Source organism: Ochotona princeps, chromosome 15, assembly GCF_030435755.1.
Source record: "Ochotona princeps isolate mOchPri1 chromosome 15, mOchPri1.hap1, whole genome shotgun sequence".
Lineage (NCBI taxonomy): Eukaryota > Metazoa > Chordata > Mammalia > Lagomorpha > Ochotonidae > Ochotona > Ochotona princeps.
This window is the reverse complement of record NC_080846.1, coordinates 20,267,469-20,282,067: the sequence shown is the minus strand read 5'-3', so window position 1 is coordinate 20,282,067 and position 14,599 is coordinate 20,267,469. Positions and strand designations below refer to the sequence as shown.

The window sequence follows — 14,599 nt, the reverse complement described above, 5'->3', positions numbered from 1 at the left end:
GATAAACAATATAACACACATAAAGAGAAATTCTTTGGATTTCTAATTCTCAACAATGTAAAGGGGTGGGCCTGGCGGCGTGGCCTAGCGGCTAAAGTCCTCACCTTGAATGCCCCGGGATCCCATATGGGTGCCGGTTCTAATCCCGGCAGCTCCACTTCCCATCCAGCTCCCTGCTTGTGGCCTGGGAAAGCAGTTGAGGACAGCCCAAAGCTTTGGGACCCTGCACCCGTGTGGGAGACCCGGAAGAGATTCCTGGTTCCCAGCTTCGGATCAGTGCGCACCGGCCCGTTGCGGCTCACTTGGGGAGTGAATCATTGGACGGAAGATCTTCCTCTCTGTCTCTCCTCCTCTCTGTATATCTGGCTTTGTAGTAAAATAAATAAATCTTTAAAAAAAAAAAAACAGAATGTAAAGGGGTACAAGATCAAAACACTGGAGGAACGTTCAGGGTTAGGAGGTGGAACCTGTTACACTGCTAGCTAATACAGATGAAAGAAAATGAGGCTGTGGAAAGAACTGGTGGGAAGGATGGCTCTGAGATTGTATCTGAATCAGGGAATACAGGAAATGAATACAGTTAAAGCTGTGAAGAATGTGGGATGGGGTGAGTCCTACATGACACTTAAGAGGAATTTAGAATTTGAAAACATGTAATGCGTATGCCAGAAATATAGAACAGTATATTTCTGCCAGTTGGAAATGAGGTACAAGACTAGTATAGAAATTATCATCTGATTTTGAGTACCTAATATGTCAGTGAGGAAGAGGTTTTCAGACAAATCTTCAGAGAACCAATGCATTTAAGATATGGGTAGAGTTATTGCATATGGTCAGGGATGCTGTGGACTGCACTGTGCCTGGGAAGGTCTTTCACAATGAAGCTGTACACAGGTGTGTAATGCAGCGTGACAACCCTAAAGAGGAAGCCCAGCAGAAAGGAGATGGGTCAGATTGGAAAGGAGAGTCCTGGTGGCAAGGGTAGGGGATGGGGTGAAAGTGAGAAATGGTATCATGCATTCAAATTTGACACCAGCAACCCATATGGACTCTGGTTCAAGTTCAGCTGTTCCCACTTCCGATCCAGCTCTCCACAAGTGCACCGTGAAAGTAGCAAAAGACGGCCCTAGTTTTAGGGTCCCTGTACTCAAGTGGGAGATCTGGATGAAGTGTTGGGCTTCAGGTGGTGGTCATGTCCAATTCCAGTCCCAGCCATTGTAGCCACTGGGGAGCAAAGAAGCTTCTCTTTTTCTCTTCTCTACTCTACCTTTAGAATAAATAATTTTTTAAAATGGAAAAGATTGTTATATTCCCAGGCTAAGAGGAAAGATGATATATTGGTAAAAAAATAAAGAAAAAGTATCTGTTACATGTATGGCAGTATGCAGGCATTCTATATGCGTAGAAAGAGACAATTAAAGAAAAGGTATAATCTGGGAAGCTCAGGAATAGAACCTGAGGGGAGACAAACTGTCCTTAAACAGAAAGGCCATCAGAGACAGGCTGGATGTGGCCCAAGGTAAAGCTGACATGTAAAAACTCTGAAATGCTGCTACAGACAACACTGATGAATGAAAACATATAGCAGGTGTTTCGGAAATTGACTAGCTGGCATGTAGATGATGACCACACACCTTATTTAGTTCTTTGTGACACAATTCAAATACATGGTTTACTATCAACTATTTTAATGTCTTTCTAGAGAGAAGAAATGCTTAGAATATTGTGCACTGATTGGATACTTAAGTCACCTGCCTAGCTTTTTAAGAAAGATTCGAAAAGCAGAGATACAGACAAAGAAGAGACAGAATCTTTCATCTGATGGTTCACTCCCTAAATGGCCACAACGGCCAGATTTGGGCCAGTCTAAAGCCTGGAGTCTCCTCAGGCTCTCCCATGAAGGTGCAGGGATCCAAGCACTCTCGCTATCATCCACTGATTTCCCACACCAGCAGCAGGGAGCTGCATCAGAAGCAGATCTGAACTGGTGACCATGAAGTTAGAACCATGGGTGGAGACCTAACCCACTATGACAGGGTGCGGCCCTACCTGTCCGGTTTTAAAACTAATTTTGGCCTTTTGGGGCTAACTGTAATATAAGGCAGAAAGTCATTCTTAACAAGACAGAAAAAAGTAAGACATCAATTTAGCTGACTGACTTTAAGAAAATTAAACCTTATCTCTGATAATTACATGCTTCTAGTATCTGAATTGCCCCATGTTTAAAAATTTCAACTAGAAACATGTAATTCATAAGCATGTAATTCAAAGCTAAGCTTCTCACTGGAACAGAAAAGATTGTGCTTGGCTAGCTGTGTATTTAATATACAGAGATAGCCTAATGCCGTATTGAGCAAGTGAAATACAAATGTCTGAATGATGATATAGCAAAACAAGTAAAGATTTCCAGTTATTTTCAAATGTAACAATATAACTAGGAAAAAATCTAAATAATAATGTTAGACAAAACAAAATCAATTTTAACAAAACAACCTTTTTCCATTTAGTAACCATCCTAAGACAAATTTTTAGAGAAAAAAATTTAAACCTCTTGAACTATTTAAAATAATTACTGTTGTGAGACACATATTCATTCATTCAAGGAAGCACTTGTTGTGTACCTAGTACTAAACTGCTTAAAGAGACAAGAAAGCACATTTATGGGAATTTATAGGTAAACTGCTTCTCATAGTTTTATTTCAATTTCTTACTTTAGTTGCTTAGTTTTACAAACATTCTATTAACAAAAGCACTCCACTCTTAACCGAAGCCCTCTCTTCTACCTTTATGAGACTCAGTCCTAAACTTCCAACTCTAGTTGCTCCTTCAAAAATTTGAAGCGCACACAAATTCTCATATGCACCCAGTATTACCCAGATCCAAAAAATCACCCTCTCCACTATTTCTGCTAGGGTAGTTTAAAACAAGCTCCAGATTCCCCAATCTTAACTATAAATACTAACATACACAACACTAACAGAGAAGGAATCTTTTGTTCCAAATCACATGTCAGTATCAGTGCCAATATCCACTTCATGTGCATTTCCTCCTTCCAAACTATGTTTTCGTTCCCAAATGTTTAGCCTGAATCATGACACAACAAAGTCCATACATTTGTATATCTATTTTTCCTTTCAGTTAACTTCTCTCATTTCATCTAACTGTGACTGTATTTATTTTTCCATGTTTTCTTCTATGGATAACCTTGATTTTATATATGCTCCTGTAAACTGTTCAAATCCTTGTTTGGAAAAATCAGGAGAGAATGAAAGCATCCAATACAGGCCAGGCATACCTGATCTGGAAAACTGATGACTCAACAAGTTTTAGGTTCAGGAACATTATTAGGGACATCTCTTGCTTGAAGCACTTTAGATATGAGATAACCTTTAAGTATCAAACATCTATGTGAACTCTATACTTCAATTACATTCATTGATACATTTAATATACTGTTCAAATGCTGACTCTAATATTGGTTCATCTTGAATGTGACCATGCTGTCCATTGGTTATGTGGTTAAACACTATTTTACTACAACAGAAAGCAGGTATAAGTCCTAGAAAAAAAAATGTTTAATGTATATGCATTTTCATAATTCCAAAACCAAACTGGCATATGCATTTTAAGATCTTCACGAACACTTAGAAACCTCTAAGTGCAGAACTAAGCCCCAGGTGTAGGCAACTGCCTAGGTTGCCTTGTACCTAGGCAAGTGTGACATGGCTGGGGGAAAAGCAGCCCGTAGCTGGCGGACATTCTGGGCTTGGTTAATGTCAAATTTGTGGTAACTACACCAGCGTGTCAGTGCAGGTATCTGATCTGGGAACTGGGCCTCCTAAGTTGCTGATGTTGTGCATTAATCCTAAGACTCTAAAGTAAACAAAATTTTATTGAAAAAAAAAGAGAAAAAGAAGGCAGGCGTGGGGATTGAGACAGGGGCAAATATGATTACCTTTTATAACTGTACCTATGAAGTACATGAAATCTGTTCTTTATAGTAATGAAAATTTAAAAAGGCAAATTTACAAAGTGGTTTCTTCTACTTATGGAATCACATATCTCCAAAAAATGTTGATTACATTCTGAGTAGACATTTATTCCCTTTGTCATTCCCACCATGCTGCCTGAATATTACAGGCCAAGCAATGTCAAGCACACTATCCGCCTGTTCTCTATGTAGGCCATCCCTGCAATATTTGACATCACTGACCAATCCTTTTCTTCCAGAAACTCTTTTCTTTGGCCTCTGTGACAAAGTAAGACCCAAGTTTTACTGAATGTGCATGATTAACCTACTTAATCCATCTGCCCTGGATCATTATTTTGGAACACCCTGTAAGGCTTAATATACTATTCTCCACATTTTAAAATTAAACACATAAATGCTTTTTCCCCACCACTGTTTGAATTATGCAGCTACTATTCTCCAAGCTTTGGTTACCTTTCTTTACATGTATCTGAGGCATCTTTATTCAGATATTCTATAAATTCAAACCTTAAAATCTGAGAAAAAGTCATTTCATGCCTATTTTTTAATGAGAACAATAAGACAAAATGAGTTACAGCATGAAATGAAAATTTTAAAGAATTAAAATGATTTTTAAAATAACTACAAAAAGATTTTGGAATATTACTAAGATTTATAGTTGATGGCTTCATTTCAAATTAAATATAGGCGTTATCAATTCATGTAAATATCAATTTACATGAATAACAAAGAGTGAAAAAAATGGCTCTAGCATCACACTCTGAACTTGTATAAGCTAAATTTACTCAACCCTCCAAGTTAACTTAAATAGCCAACAAAGTAGTTACAGAAATATTTCAAAAAACCAAACTACTTTAAGCATAAAAATAAAACTGTATATAATCAGATCTCATGTTTTAAGCAAGCAGAAAATTACACCTGTAAAAACTTAAAAAGTATGAACACAATTTATTAATAAAATGAAACCAACATTTTGTAAGAGTTACTACTAATGCATTTTAACCCATCATTTCTGAATTCATTCAGCTTTGTAGTTAATGCAAAATGGGTTTATCTATTCCTCAATGTATTCTAAATATTAAGAGTACTGTATCTGCAGATGATCTTAAACAAAACAAAAACAGAACATTGCAGACTCACTTAAATGCTTATTTTTTCCCAAGCAAAAAGCAGTATGCAACAGTTCTATTTACCATGTGCTATACTCTCCAAGAGTAGCTCATGGGGATGCAGTGCTGTAAAAATACTATGAGGAACTAGATTAAGTTTATACTTAGCGTACCAGTCATAAGGATAGAATTTGGTTAATCAGACACCACAAACAGCAGTGTGATAAGGTATGACTAAGCCTTACTTGCCTGATAGTAAAGTTATCTTAGGTTGTTCTCTAGTCTGGGGAAAATGCCTCTCCAAATTACTTATGATTCTTAACTTTTTTTTTCCACTCAACACCTGGCTCAGACACTTTTTCTCTATTTCACTGAGTAATATAAATGAATTAATCCACATTTTCATGATATCCCTACAAAGTAAATTTTTGTTATTTCAGAAAAACATGAGTTTAGAGTTTTCCTTTGTATAATTTGATGATTTCAAAGGCATTCTTTAAAATAATTATACTTAGATGAAATAATACAGAATAAAATTATCAACAAAGCCATATTTAGAAGCCAAAGCTAAGCAGTAAGGTTGTCAACATTAAGTATTCTGTTTAACCCAGGGTCTACCTATTGACAGAAATTTTCTTTCCTTTTAAGAATGCTCATTCTTCTATAATTATTCTATTCATATAATTTTTTAAACACAAGATTTAAAAGTCACATATCTTCAGAATATACTAGCTACACAATACTAACATCCTTGGAAAATTTGGCCTTCAATAGTGTCTTTCAATTCTTGAATGCTTTTTTTAGCCTGATCCAGCTCTGCTTCCAATTCTAAGATTATTTCTTCTGCCTCATTCTTTCATTCTATTTTGGAGACTCTCAATTGTACTTTTAATTTGCTCCACTCTATTCTTAATTTCTGATATCAGCTTTCATTTGATTCATTTTCAGTGTGACATATTCCTTAAATTCCTTTAACTCCTGCTTTATGTGCTTCTCATTGTTGATAAGAAGCTTTATAACAAGTGTTTCGAATTTTTTATCTCCATTTTCTCAATGCTCAGATAACTCTGAGGTGGGCAAAGTTTTTGCTCCTTTGCAGGGGAGTCTTCAGTAATATTCATTGTGCCTCTGTCCTTTCTTTTGCTCTTGGCCATTGTGCTTCTGGTTAGCAGCTTCTACTCCTTAGGGCAGGTTTCTAAGCTCTGTCACCCACAGCTCTACAATTCAATTTTACTTATTGTGATTGATACACAGCTCTTTGCAGCCCTTTATGCCTCTTCTTCCAGTGAGTTCCAAGTCTGGATTTTTATGTTACACTTCCACCATGGTCTCTGTAGCTCCAGCTCCTGGCTCACTACTCTCCACCTGCTGGGATAACATGTTGAGGCTGCAGTGCTGTGTGTACCACCTTTCTCCCACTTTTTGTTAGATTAGTATTAGGGAGACACCAGGTGTCTATGTAACTAGGTTGTTGGTGGTGCTGATCTTGCCAAGAACCCGTTGGCTGTTAGGTCTGAGGGCCACACAGACCTATTTTGACCCATATGATGCTAAAGTCAGTATTATTTTCCCTGTGGGACCAGTGCCATGCACTGAGCTCAGTGAATTCGCTCCCAGCTCTGTATTTAAAATATTTTTTGATATATCTTTAGCTTTTGGTTAATAATAGCTTTAAATATCATTAAGAGATAAATGTGAGATAGTGACAATTCTTTGATATGTTGCTTGAAAACAGAAAAACAAAAAAAGCTTTTGTATAAACATAAATTTCACTTCAGAATCCAAGATCCTAGAGACAACAGTAAAAAACATGTGTATCTATTTTGCAAGCATCAAAGACGAGCAGCTCATCTCCAGATGCTAAGACATGGTGCTCGCTTTATTGGGAAGATGCTAAGACATGGCTCTATGTCTCAGACATATACACAATGTCCATCATAATGTGAAGCACAGTGATAATCCATCCCAGTTTCTTCATGTGACTGTGAGAGACTCAGTTGTCACTAACACAATATCCAAGGAATGTCATGCTAACAGTACAATTCCTTAAGGCTTTGTAGAATTTCTGCTGCTCTTGCTGTGGGCAAAGCTGTATTTGTCAAGAACAGATCCCTGATATCGTTCTGTTCTTGTTTTGTTTCTCAGGAAAAGCGGAGTAGGAAGGAACTCCTGTGATGTACTCTTCTTTTCACTGCCTGCTTCAAAATGGTTCTCCCTATGTTTGAGTTTCAGTCCTGAGATTTCAACTTTCTCAACAATGTGTTCATTTGGAAAAAGTCATTATCCTCTCAAATTTTTTTTTATATACTTGAACAGCAGGAGTGGAGGAAGAGGGAAAGAGAAAGGAAGGGAGAAGCAAGAGAGAGGGTGGGGGGAAGAGGGAAGGAGAAACAGAGATTCCATGTGCTGGTTTACTCCCTAAATGCTTAGAACAGCCAGGGCTGGGCCAGACAAAACAATGGAGTTCTTAATTCGTTCAGGTCCTCCCCAGGTGTGGCACGAGGTGATGTACTTTATCCATCATCTGTTGCTTCCCAGGGTGCATTAGCAAGATGCTTAATAGGACTGAAGATATTGGAGGACTCCAAACCACATAAATTGTACTGTAAAATCTCTTGCTCCCAGGCCTGGTGGCATAGCCTAGCGGCTAAAGTCCTCGCCTTGAAAGCCCCGGGATCCCATATGGGCACTGGTTCTAATCCTGGCAGCTCCACTTCCCATCCACCTCCCTGCTGTGGCCTGGGAAAGCAGTCGAGGACGGCCCAATGCTTTGGGAACCTGCACCCGTGTGGGAGACCTGGAAGAGGTTCCAGGTTCCCGGCATCGGATCGGCACAGCACCGGCCCGTTGCAGCTGACCTGGGGAGTGAATCATTGGACAGAAGATCTTCCTCTCTGTCTCTCCTCTCTGTATATCTGACTTTGTAATAAAAAATAAATAAACCTTTAAAAAAAAATCTCTTGCTCCCTTTCAACAGTATGTGATAGTTGTAACAACCTCACCAGTATTATCAATATCTCATTTTCACTTATTTTACCACTGGTGTATATTTATTTTTTAAAATCTGAGAGGAAGCAGGAGAGAGGCAGGTGGGCAGTAGGTTCCCATTTGTGGCTCACTCCTTAAATGTCCACCTGATGGCCCTGGACCAAAGCTGAAAACCAAGAACTTTATTCAGGTCTTGCAGACAGTTTGTGAAACTAGGCCAGTTACTGAGCATTAGCAGGAAGCCAGAGAGAGAAGCTGCAATTAGGATTTGAATTCTAGTATTCCAAGGTGGGATGTGGGTATTTGAATTGCTGGACTAAATGCTAGCTCTCCAGTGGTAGTTACTTAACCAGACTGCCTCCAACTCACATATAACATGGCTACAAAGATTATATCCCAGAGGGTTCTGTGTAAAAACGTATGTGAGTGCTGAGTCAGGAGAATCAGCATTGCTAATAACTATTATGGAGTGATTTATGGAATGGCAATACTAGTTTACATTCCCATTAACACATTTGACTTATTCTATACATCTTATCCAACACTTCCATCAGCAAATATCCAGTTTTTTTTTTGCCATAAGGATGGGTAGAAAGTTATATCTCATGCTTTATTTTAGTTTTTCTAGTCATTATTTTAATTTTTCTAATCATTAATATATTTCTACAACATCTTATTTACCTGTCAGCACTCAGCTTTCACTATATTTATTTTTAAAACTACTTATTTACAGCACTTAAAAAAATAAAGTATAGACATGTTCCCTTGCAAGTTTTAGATATTCTAAAAAAAAAGATTTGACTTACACTTTGGCATCAGGTTATTTTAAAGAAATTACGTTTATGTAATTAATCCACTTCATTTTTTATATTATGTTTTATGGTTCCTCTGATATAATTATTTTCAGGGTTTCGTAAATTAACTCTAATGGTTTACATTTCTTATTTGAGTCTTTTTCTTTTTTGTTTATAGCAGCACAATCAATAATTGCAAAAAGTTGGAAGCACCCAAAATGCCCATCAACAGAAGACTGGATAAGAAAGCTATGGTTTATTTACTCCATGGAATACTACTCAGCTATTAAAAAAAAAACCGAAATGCAGTTCTTTGTGGCCAAGTGGGCCCAACTGGAACCCAGTATGCTAAGGGAAATGAGCCAATCCCAAAAGGTTAGATACCACATGTTTGCCTTAAGATGAAATGATGTCAATCTGAAAAACAGTACCTGTAAACTGTAATATTATTTCAACCCCAACAGCCTGTATCTCATGCAATAAGATATTGTGATGTAACCAATGAACCAACAATCAATGTCAGTCAGACTGCTTATGATCTACATCAAAGAATTGTAAAACCTAATATACTTTTAAGACCCTATGCTACTCAGAAATGGGGCGGGAGAGAAGAGAAATCTTCTATCTCCTTAGAATGTGTGAGGAAGATGTGAAGTATAACCTATCAGGAACATAACAGGTAACTTACAGACAACAGACTTGAATCAGCATTAAAACTACAAAGACATACAGGGGGAATCAAGAGCGATCCTGACAACCTCTTAACAAGAGGTCATATGCACAGAGCAAGGGGGGGACCCCAGAGTGGAGCAGGTGGACAGGAGGAGGCTTGTATCCCAACCCTGGAGACTCCCGGATCCTCACCAAGGACTACATCCCAACTACCAAGGAGACCACAGAGAATTGGAGTGCCTTCAGAGGCCGAGAACTCTGAGGTCATCCACCCCGTTTGGATCTACCACATGGGATAGAAGCAGCCCAAATCTTTCCTTGCAGGATCCAAGGTCATCGGAACAACAGCCAGGAGCCCTGAGTGGTCCGCAAAAACAGAATAGTAAACTTCCTTCGGGACTAGGGAGAGGAGCTTTCCCTGGTCCTGACTTAGTTCCAACTTTGTATCGCCATCCTCTCTTGCAATGACCATCAGGGTCGCTCCGGAGACCCCCTCCCCACCCAAAAAACAACAAAAAAATTTAGAATAGATCGACAGAGAACAAAGAAAGCTTAGAACCAGACAGGAAATGGTCAGCGTGGACTCATACATACCTTACTAGGCAGGACACAAAGATCAGTTACTCCTCACTAAGGTACTGAAGATTTCTCTGCACACCCCTCCTAAAACTGTTCTGCACCTCAACTGTTGACATATGCCTTGTTAGAGTTATAAGCCAGTTTAGACTATCCTAAAATCTGACAAGATCAGCAAAATTATGCTTCAACACTATAAACTGCTAAATACTAAAATGAAAATAGACACGAGACAGCTGAATAGTACCCTATAGCCATTTTAAGGTGTACAGAAGCCGGTTGTACACAAACTAAAATTGAAATGTCAATGAAGTAGTCACAGGATGTGGCTAAGAATTTGCATTTTTTTTAGCATATTGGTTACTCAATACCATGTCAATTAATTCCATAATGTTGTAAATTTTTGTTGATGTTATGTGGTGACTTTTAATTGATCGGGATGATATTCTACCAGCTCTGCCTTCAGACCAGAGACGGTCTCCCCAAGAAACTGTTGAATTTATCTGGACAATGAAATGCTGGATTCTTTGCTTTGTATATGCTTGCAATGAAAGAATCTTGACTGAATTTGAACTGTAATACTGCAACAAGGTGGAGGAATCCACCATGGGAGGAGGGGTTGGGGAAATCCCAGAGCCTATGAAACTGTGTCACATAATGCAATGTAATTAACAAATAAATAAATAAATACATAAATAAATAAATAAAAAGATAAATTAAAAGAAAGACTTATTATTTTTACAGGAAAGGCAGATTTACAGAGAAGGAGAGTCAGAGAAAGATCTTCCATTCACTGTTTCACTCCCCAAGTGGCCACAAAGGCTGGAGCTAAACAATGCTGATCTGAAACCAGGAGTCAGGACCTCCAGGTCTCCCACACGGGTGCAAGGTCCCAAGGCTTTGGGCCATCCTGAATTGCTTTCCCAGGCCACATGCAGGGAGTGGGAACCGAAGCGGAGCAGCCAGGATTAGACCCAGCACCCATATGTGATCCCAGTGCATGCAAGGTGAGGACTTTAGCCACTAGGCTACCACCCCGGGCCTGATACTATTTTTATTAGTATAGCTTTGTAGTGATTCTCAGTAACTGGCAGGTACAGCATATCCTTTCTTTTTTGCTAAGGCTGACTTAGCTAATCCTGGACAGGTATTGACTGGTCTATGCTTATTTAAGAATGAGAATGTCTTCTCTCTCCCTCCCCTTCCTCTCTCTCAAACACACATAGATACGAATAATACTAGTTCAACAATTAAGATGTCACCTTCTTCCACACATAGGATTTTGAATAGGAAGCACTGACATGATAGATGTAAAGAAAACAGGCATTACTAAGTTAAGATATGTAGTACATGGAGCTTGATAATATATTTTGTCAAGTTTAATATGTTTTTCTTGTAGGTTGAGTCACTATTACACCATTTTCTAAGTAGCTTACTAATGGCAGGTAGCAGGCACCTGAAAATTATTATTCACAAACAAATCCAAGCTTATCATATATTTACCAGTTAGTTTATAAAAACACAGCCATGATAATTTGTTGACATGATGTCTAATAATGTTTTAATGCTAACATCAGCATATATTTGTGATAAACCCACAGGGCCCACAGGGTTAAAAATCTCTTTTGACCCTTTTTTAAAAAGTTGCTGGCTTCTCTGTATAGAAAAAAAAAATCTGCTGGTTTTCATAAACCGAATTTTATGTTTTAGTCGTCCGCTGATTCTTTTGGATTTTATGATCACATATGTGCAGATAAGGGATTTTTTTATCTTCCAAATTTATTTGGATTCCACTAAAAATTTCTCAGTGAAATTTAACATGTACCCAAGAATTTAGTAAAAGTATATGGCCTTTATCATGTTAGAATCCTTTTATTCCAAGTTTTCTGAGTGTCTTTTCATTGATAAATGCAAGACTGAAAAAAGTTTTTTCTTTTTGTGTTTCAGTAAACTATCACTTGGTATATATGATATACTACTGCATAGTGTTTCTGTATTTTAACTAAGTACCTATTTTACATTAATATTTACAATTTTTTTTACTAGTACGTTTGGGGGAACTGTGAGTCTTAACTGTATTTCTATGCCACAATACCTTATTCACCAAAATTTATTTCATATCTATCGTATGTTAGGTATCAAAGAAAAAAACCTAATTCCTCTTAACATACAGCAGATATTGTTACAGAAAGTAAAATGACACTGATCTAGCAGATAGAAAATGAAAGTGATATGTAATTATTATGATTCAGGTGGAAATAATTTGAAAAGATACTTTAATCTTTGGAACTTTTATTTCTATACTAAAGTACAACCTTTGTAATTTCTCAGAATTTTTAAAGCTATATAAAGTACAGAACAATCTAAGCATAAGTTAGAAAGACCAGTATTTTAGCTCTTAAGAAAGTGAATTTTCACACACAAAAAATGTCCAACCTCCAAATCAGTTAAGAAATCCACATGAGTCAATTAATATCCTTTTTAGTTTCACTTTTATGTAAGTTCTACCCTTGTATTACATCCAATCAAGTAGGGTAAGAATGACATTTTCATGTCATTTCAGGACACAAGCTAAAAAGGAGGCTATTTATGTTCAAGGTTCTTATTTCCCCCACTCAGTAGGAGTATTTGCTAAGGAACACAAACATGTTTATATGATGCTCCCTCGGACTTGGCAGAAACTTACAATAATAGTTGCACATGTACTTAATTACTTGTCAGATTTCCAAAGTTTGATTTGGAAACACACTAGTTTCAAGTATTCTTAATAATGGAGGTAAAATACGGATCTGACAGTTTTTAAAACAATAAAAGATTCCCAATTCTCTTTTGAGTCAGCACTTAAAAAGTAACTACTTCTGTTTCTATATTCTAAATAATTTTAGATGAATAAATACTAATTTTACATCACTCATTTTAATAACAAAGCTTTTGCTTAATATGCTTTTTAAGAAATCATAAAGCTTCAAGAAAATGAAACGTTTTGTTGACTGTATTAAATGCTGCAATTTTTCATTATATTTGTTTCTATAACTTATTCTAAAAGAGATTTGAATTGCAAGTGTCTAAAAGTATGACATTAATTTCAATGCAAATCCAGATTCAGATATTACAGAGGTATATATTTTCACAATACATCACTGGGTTCTTCGATCATTCTGCATTTCATGATCGGAAATCAAAAGCTTCAAAATCATGCAGTAAGCCATAAGAAGAAGGAGCACTTACTTAGGAGTAGAAGGACCCCTTGGCCATGTTCCATCTTCATTTTTCTGTTCTATTACTAACACCTGCAAATATGACACAAAAAAGTTTTTCCATAAACTCAGAAATTAAAATAACTTTCAAGATGAGCTGAATATGCTAAGCAATTGAAGTAACTGTATATTGAAAGAATAAAGTAAAATGAAGAGGCGTTTATTTGTAGTTTGATTCCAAAAGTGGGCAAAGGGAGATACAAAGACATTAAATATAATAAGGCAGTGGTGAAAGTCATAAAACAACAAAAAAAAGCAAATTATTAGTTCTACATTATAAGAAATTCTAAACAAAAGCAAAATATAAATTCCTTGATTTTAGGGAGCATACTTTCCATTTCTTTTTGTAACCTGTATAACAGAACTGTACAAATAATATGTGTTCAATTAAACAATTACAGTTAACAAACTGACATCTCACATTAGCTAACTATTATCATGGAAACACTATTGAGGCACAGTTGCATGGATAATTCAAAATCACAGATTATACAAAATTTAATTGCAACTTTGCAATTATATCGTCAGTTACTATGTAGATTATAGTCTTTTAATATATGTGACAATATCATAAATATGAGAGCTGCACTCAAACTTCCTGTTGTAGCATTCTTTGCAGTACAAAAATCATCTCCAGGGCCTGGCGTGGTAGCCTACTGGCTAAAGTCCTCGCCTTGCACATGCTGGGATCCCATATGGTTGCAGGTTCATGGCCAGGCAGCCCCGCTTCCCATCAAGCTCCCTGCCTGTGGCCTGGGAAAGCAGTGGAGGACAGCCCAAAGCCTTGGGACCCTGCACCCGTGTGGGAGACTCAGAAGAGGTTCTGGGTTCCTGGGTTTGGATCGGCTCAGCTCCAGCAGTTGCGGCTCACTTGGGGAGTAAATCAGCAGACCAAAGATCTTCCTCTCTGACTTTCCAATAAAAATAAATAAATACATCTTTTTTTAAAAATTCAGGAAATTTAGCATTCTTCTGAAACACTCCAGAGAAGATAATAAGTCCTTAAGGACATTTAACTTCACTTCTTTCATCTGCAATATGATAAAAACCTATCTATAAAGAATAGCAATCTTTTGGTTAGGAGTTATATTTTCTCCATCATATACATTAGAAAATTGTGGCTTAGAGACCCAGAGAGCTGTAGAGAGACCAGAAACAGAGGGGAAGGGGGACAAAAACTCAGAGTTAAGGCAGATAAGAAACCCACAGAGA

At 37.3% G+C, this 14,599-nt stretch overlaps 1 protein-coding gene across 6 annotated transcripts in view; it reads right to left on the bottom strand.

The window, feature by feature from the left end:
- USP15 (ubiquitin specific peptidase 15) overlaps positions 1–14,599 on the bottom strand; it is a 106,056-nt gene that overhangs the window by 45,240 nt on the left and 46,217 nt on the right. For all 6 annotated transcript variants that reach the window (XR_009246741.1, XM_058673517.1, XM_058673518.1 and 3 more), the window contains exon 6: positions 13,359–13,420. Coding sequence is in view for 5 of the 6 variants with exons in the window: in XM_058673517.1 (XP_058529500.1) it covers positions 13,359–13,420 (62 nt within the window). In the remaining variant the exon portion in view is untranslated. The remainder of the gene's footprint in view (positions 1–13,358; positions 13,421–14,599) is intronic.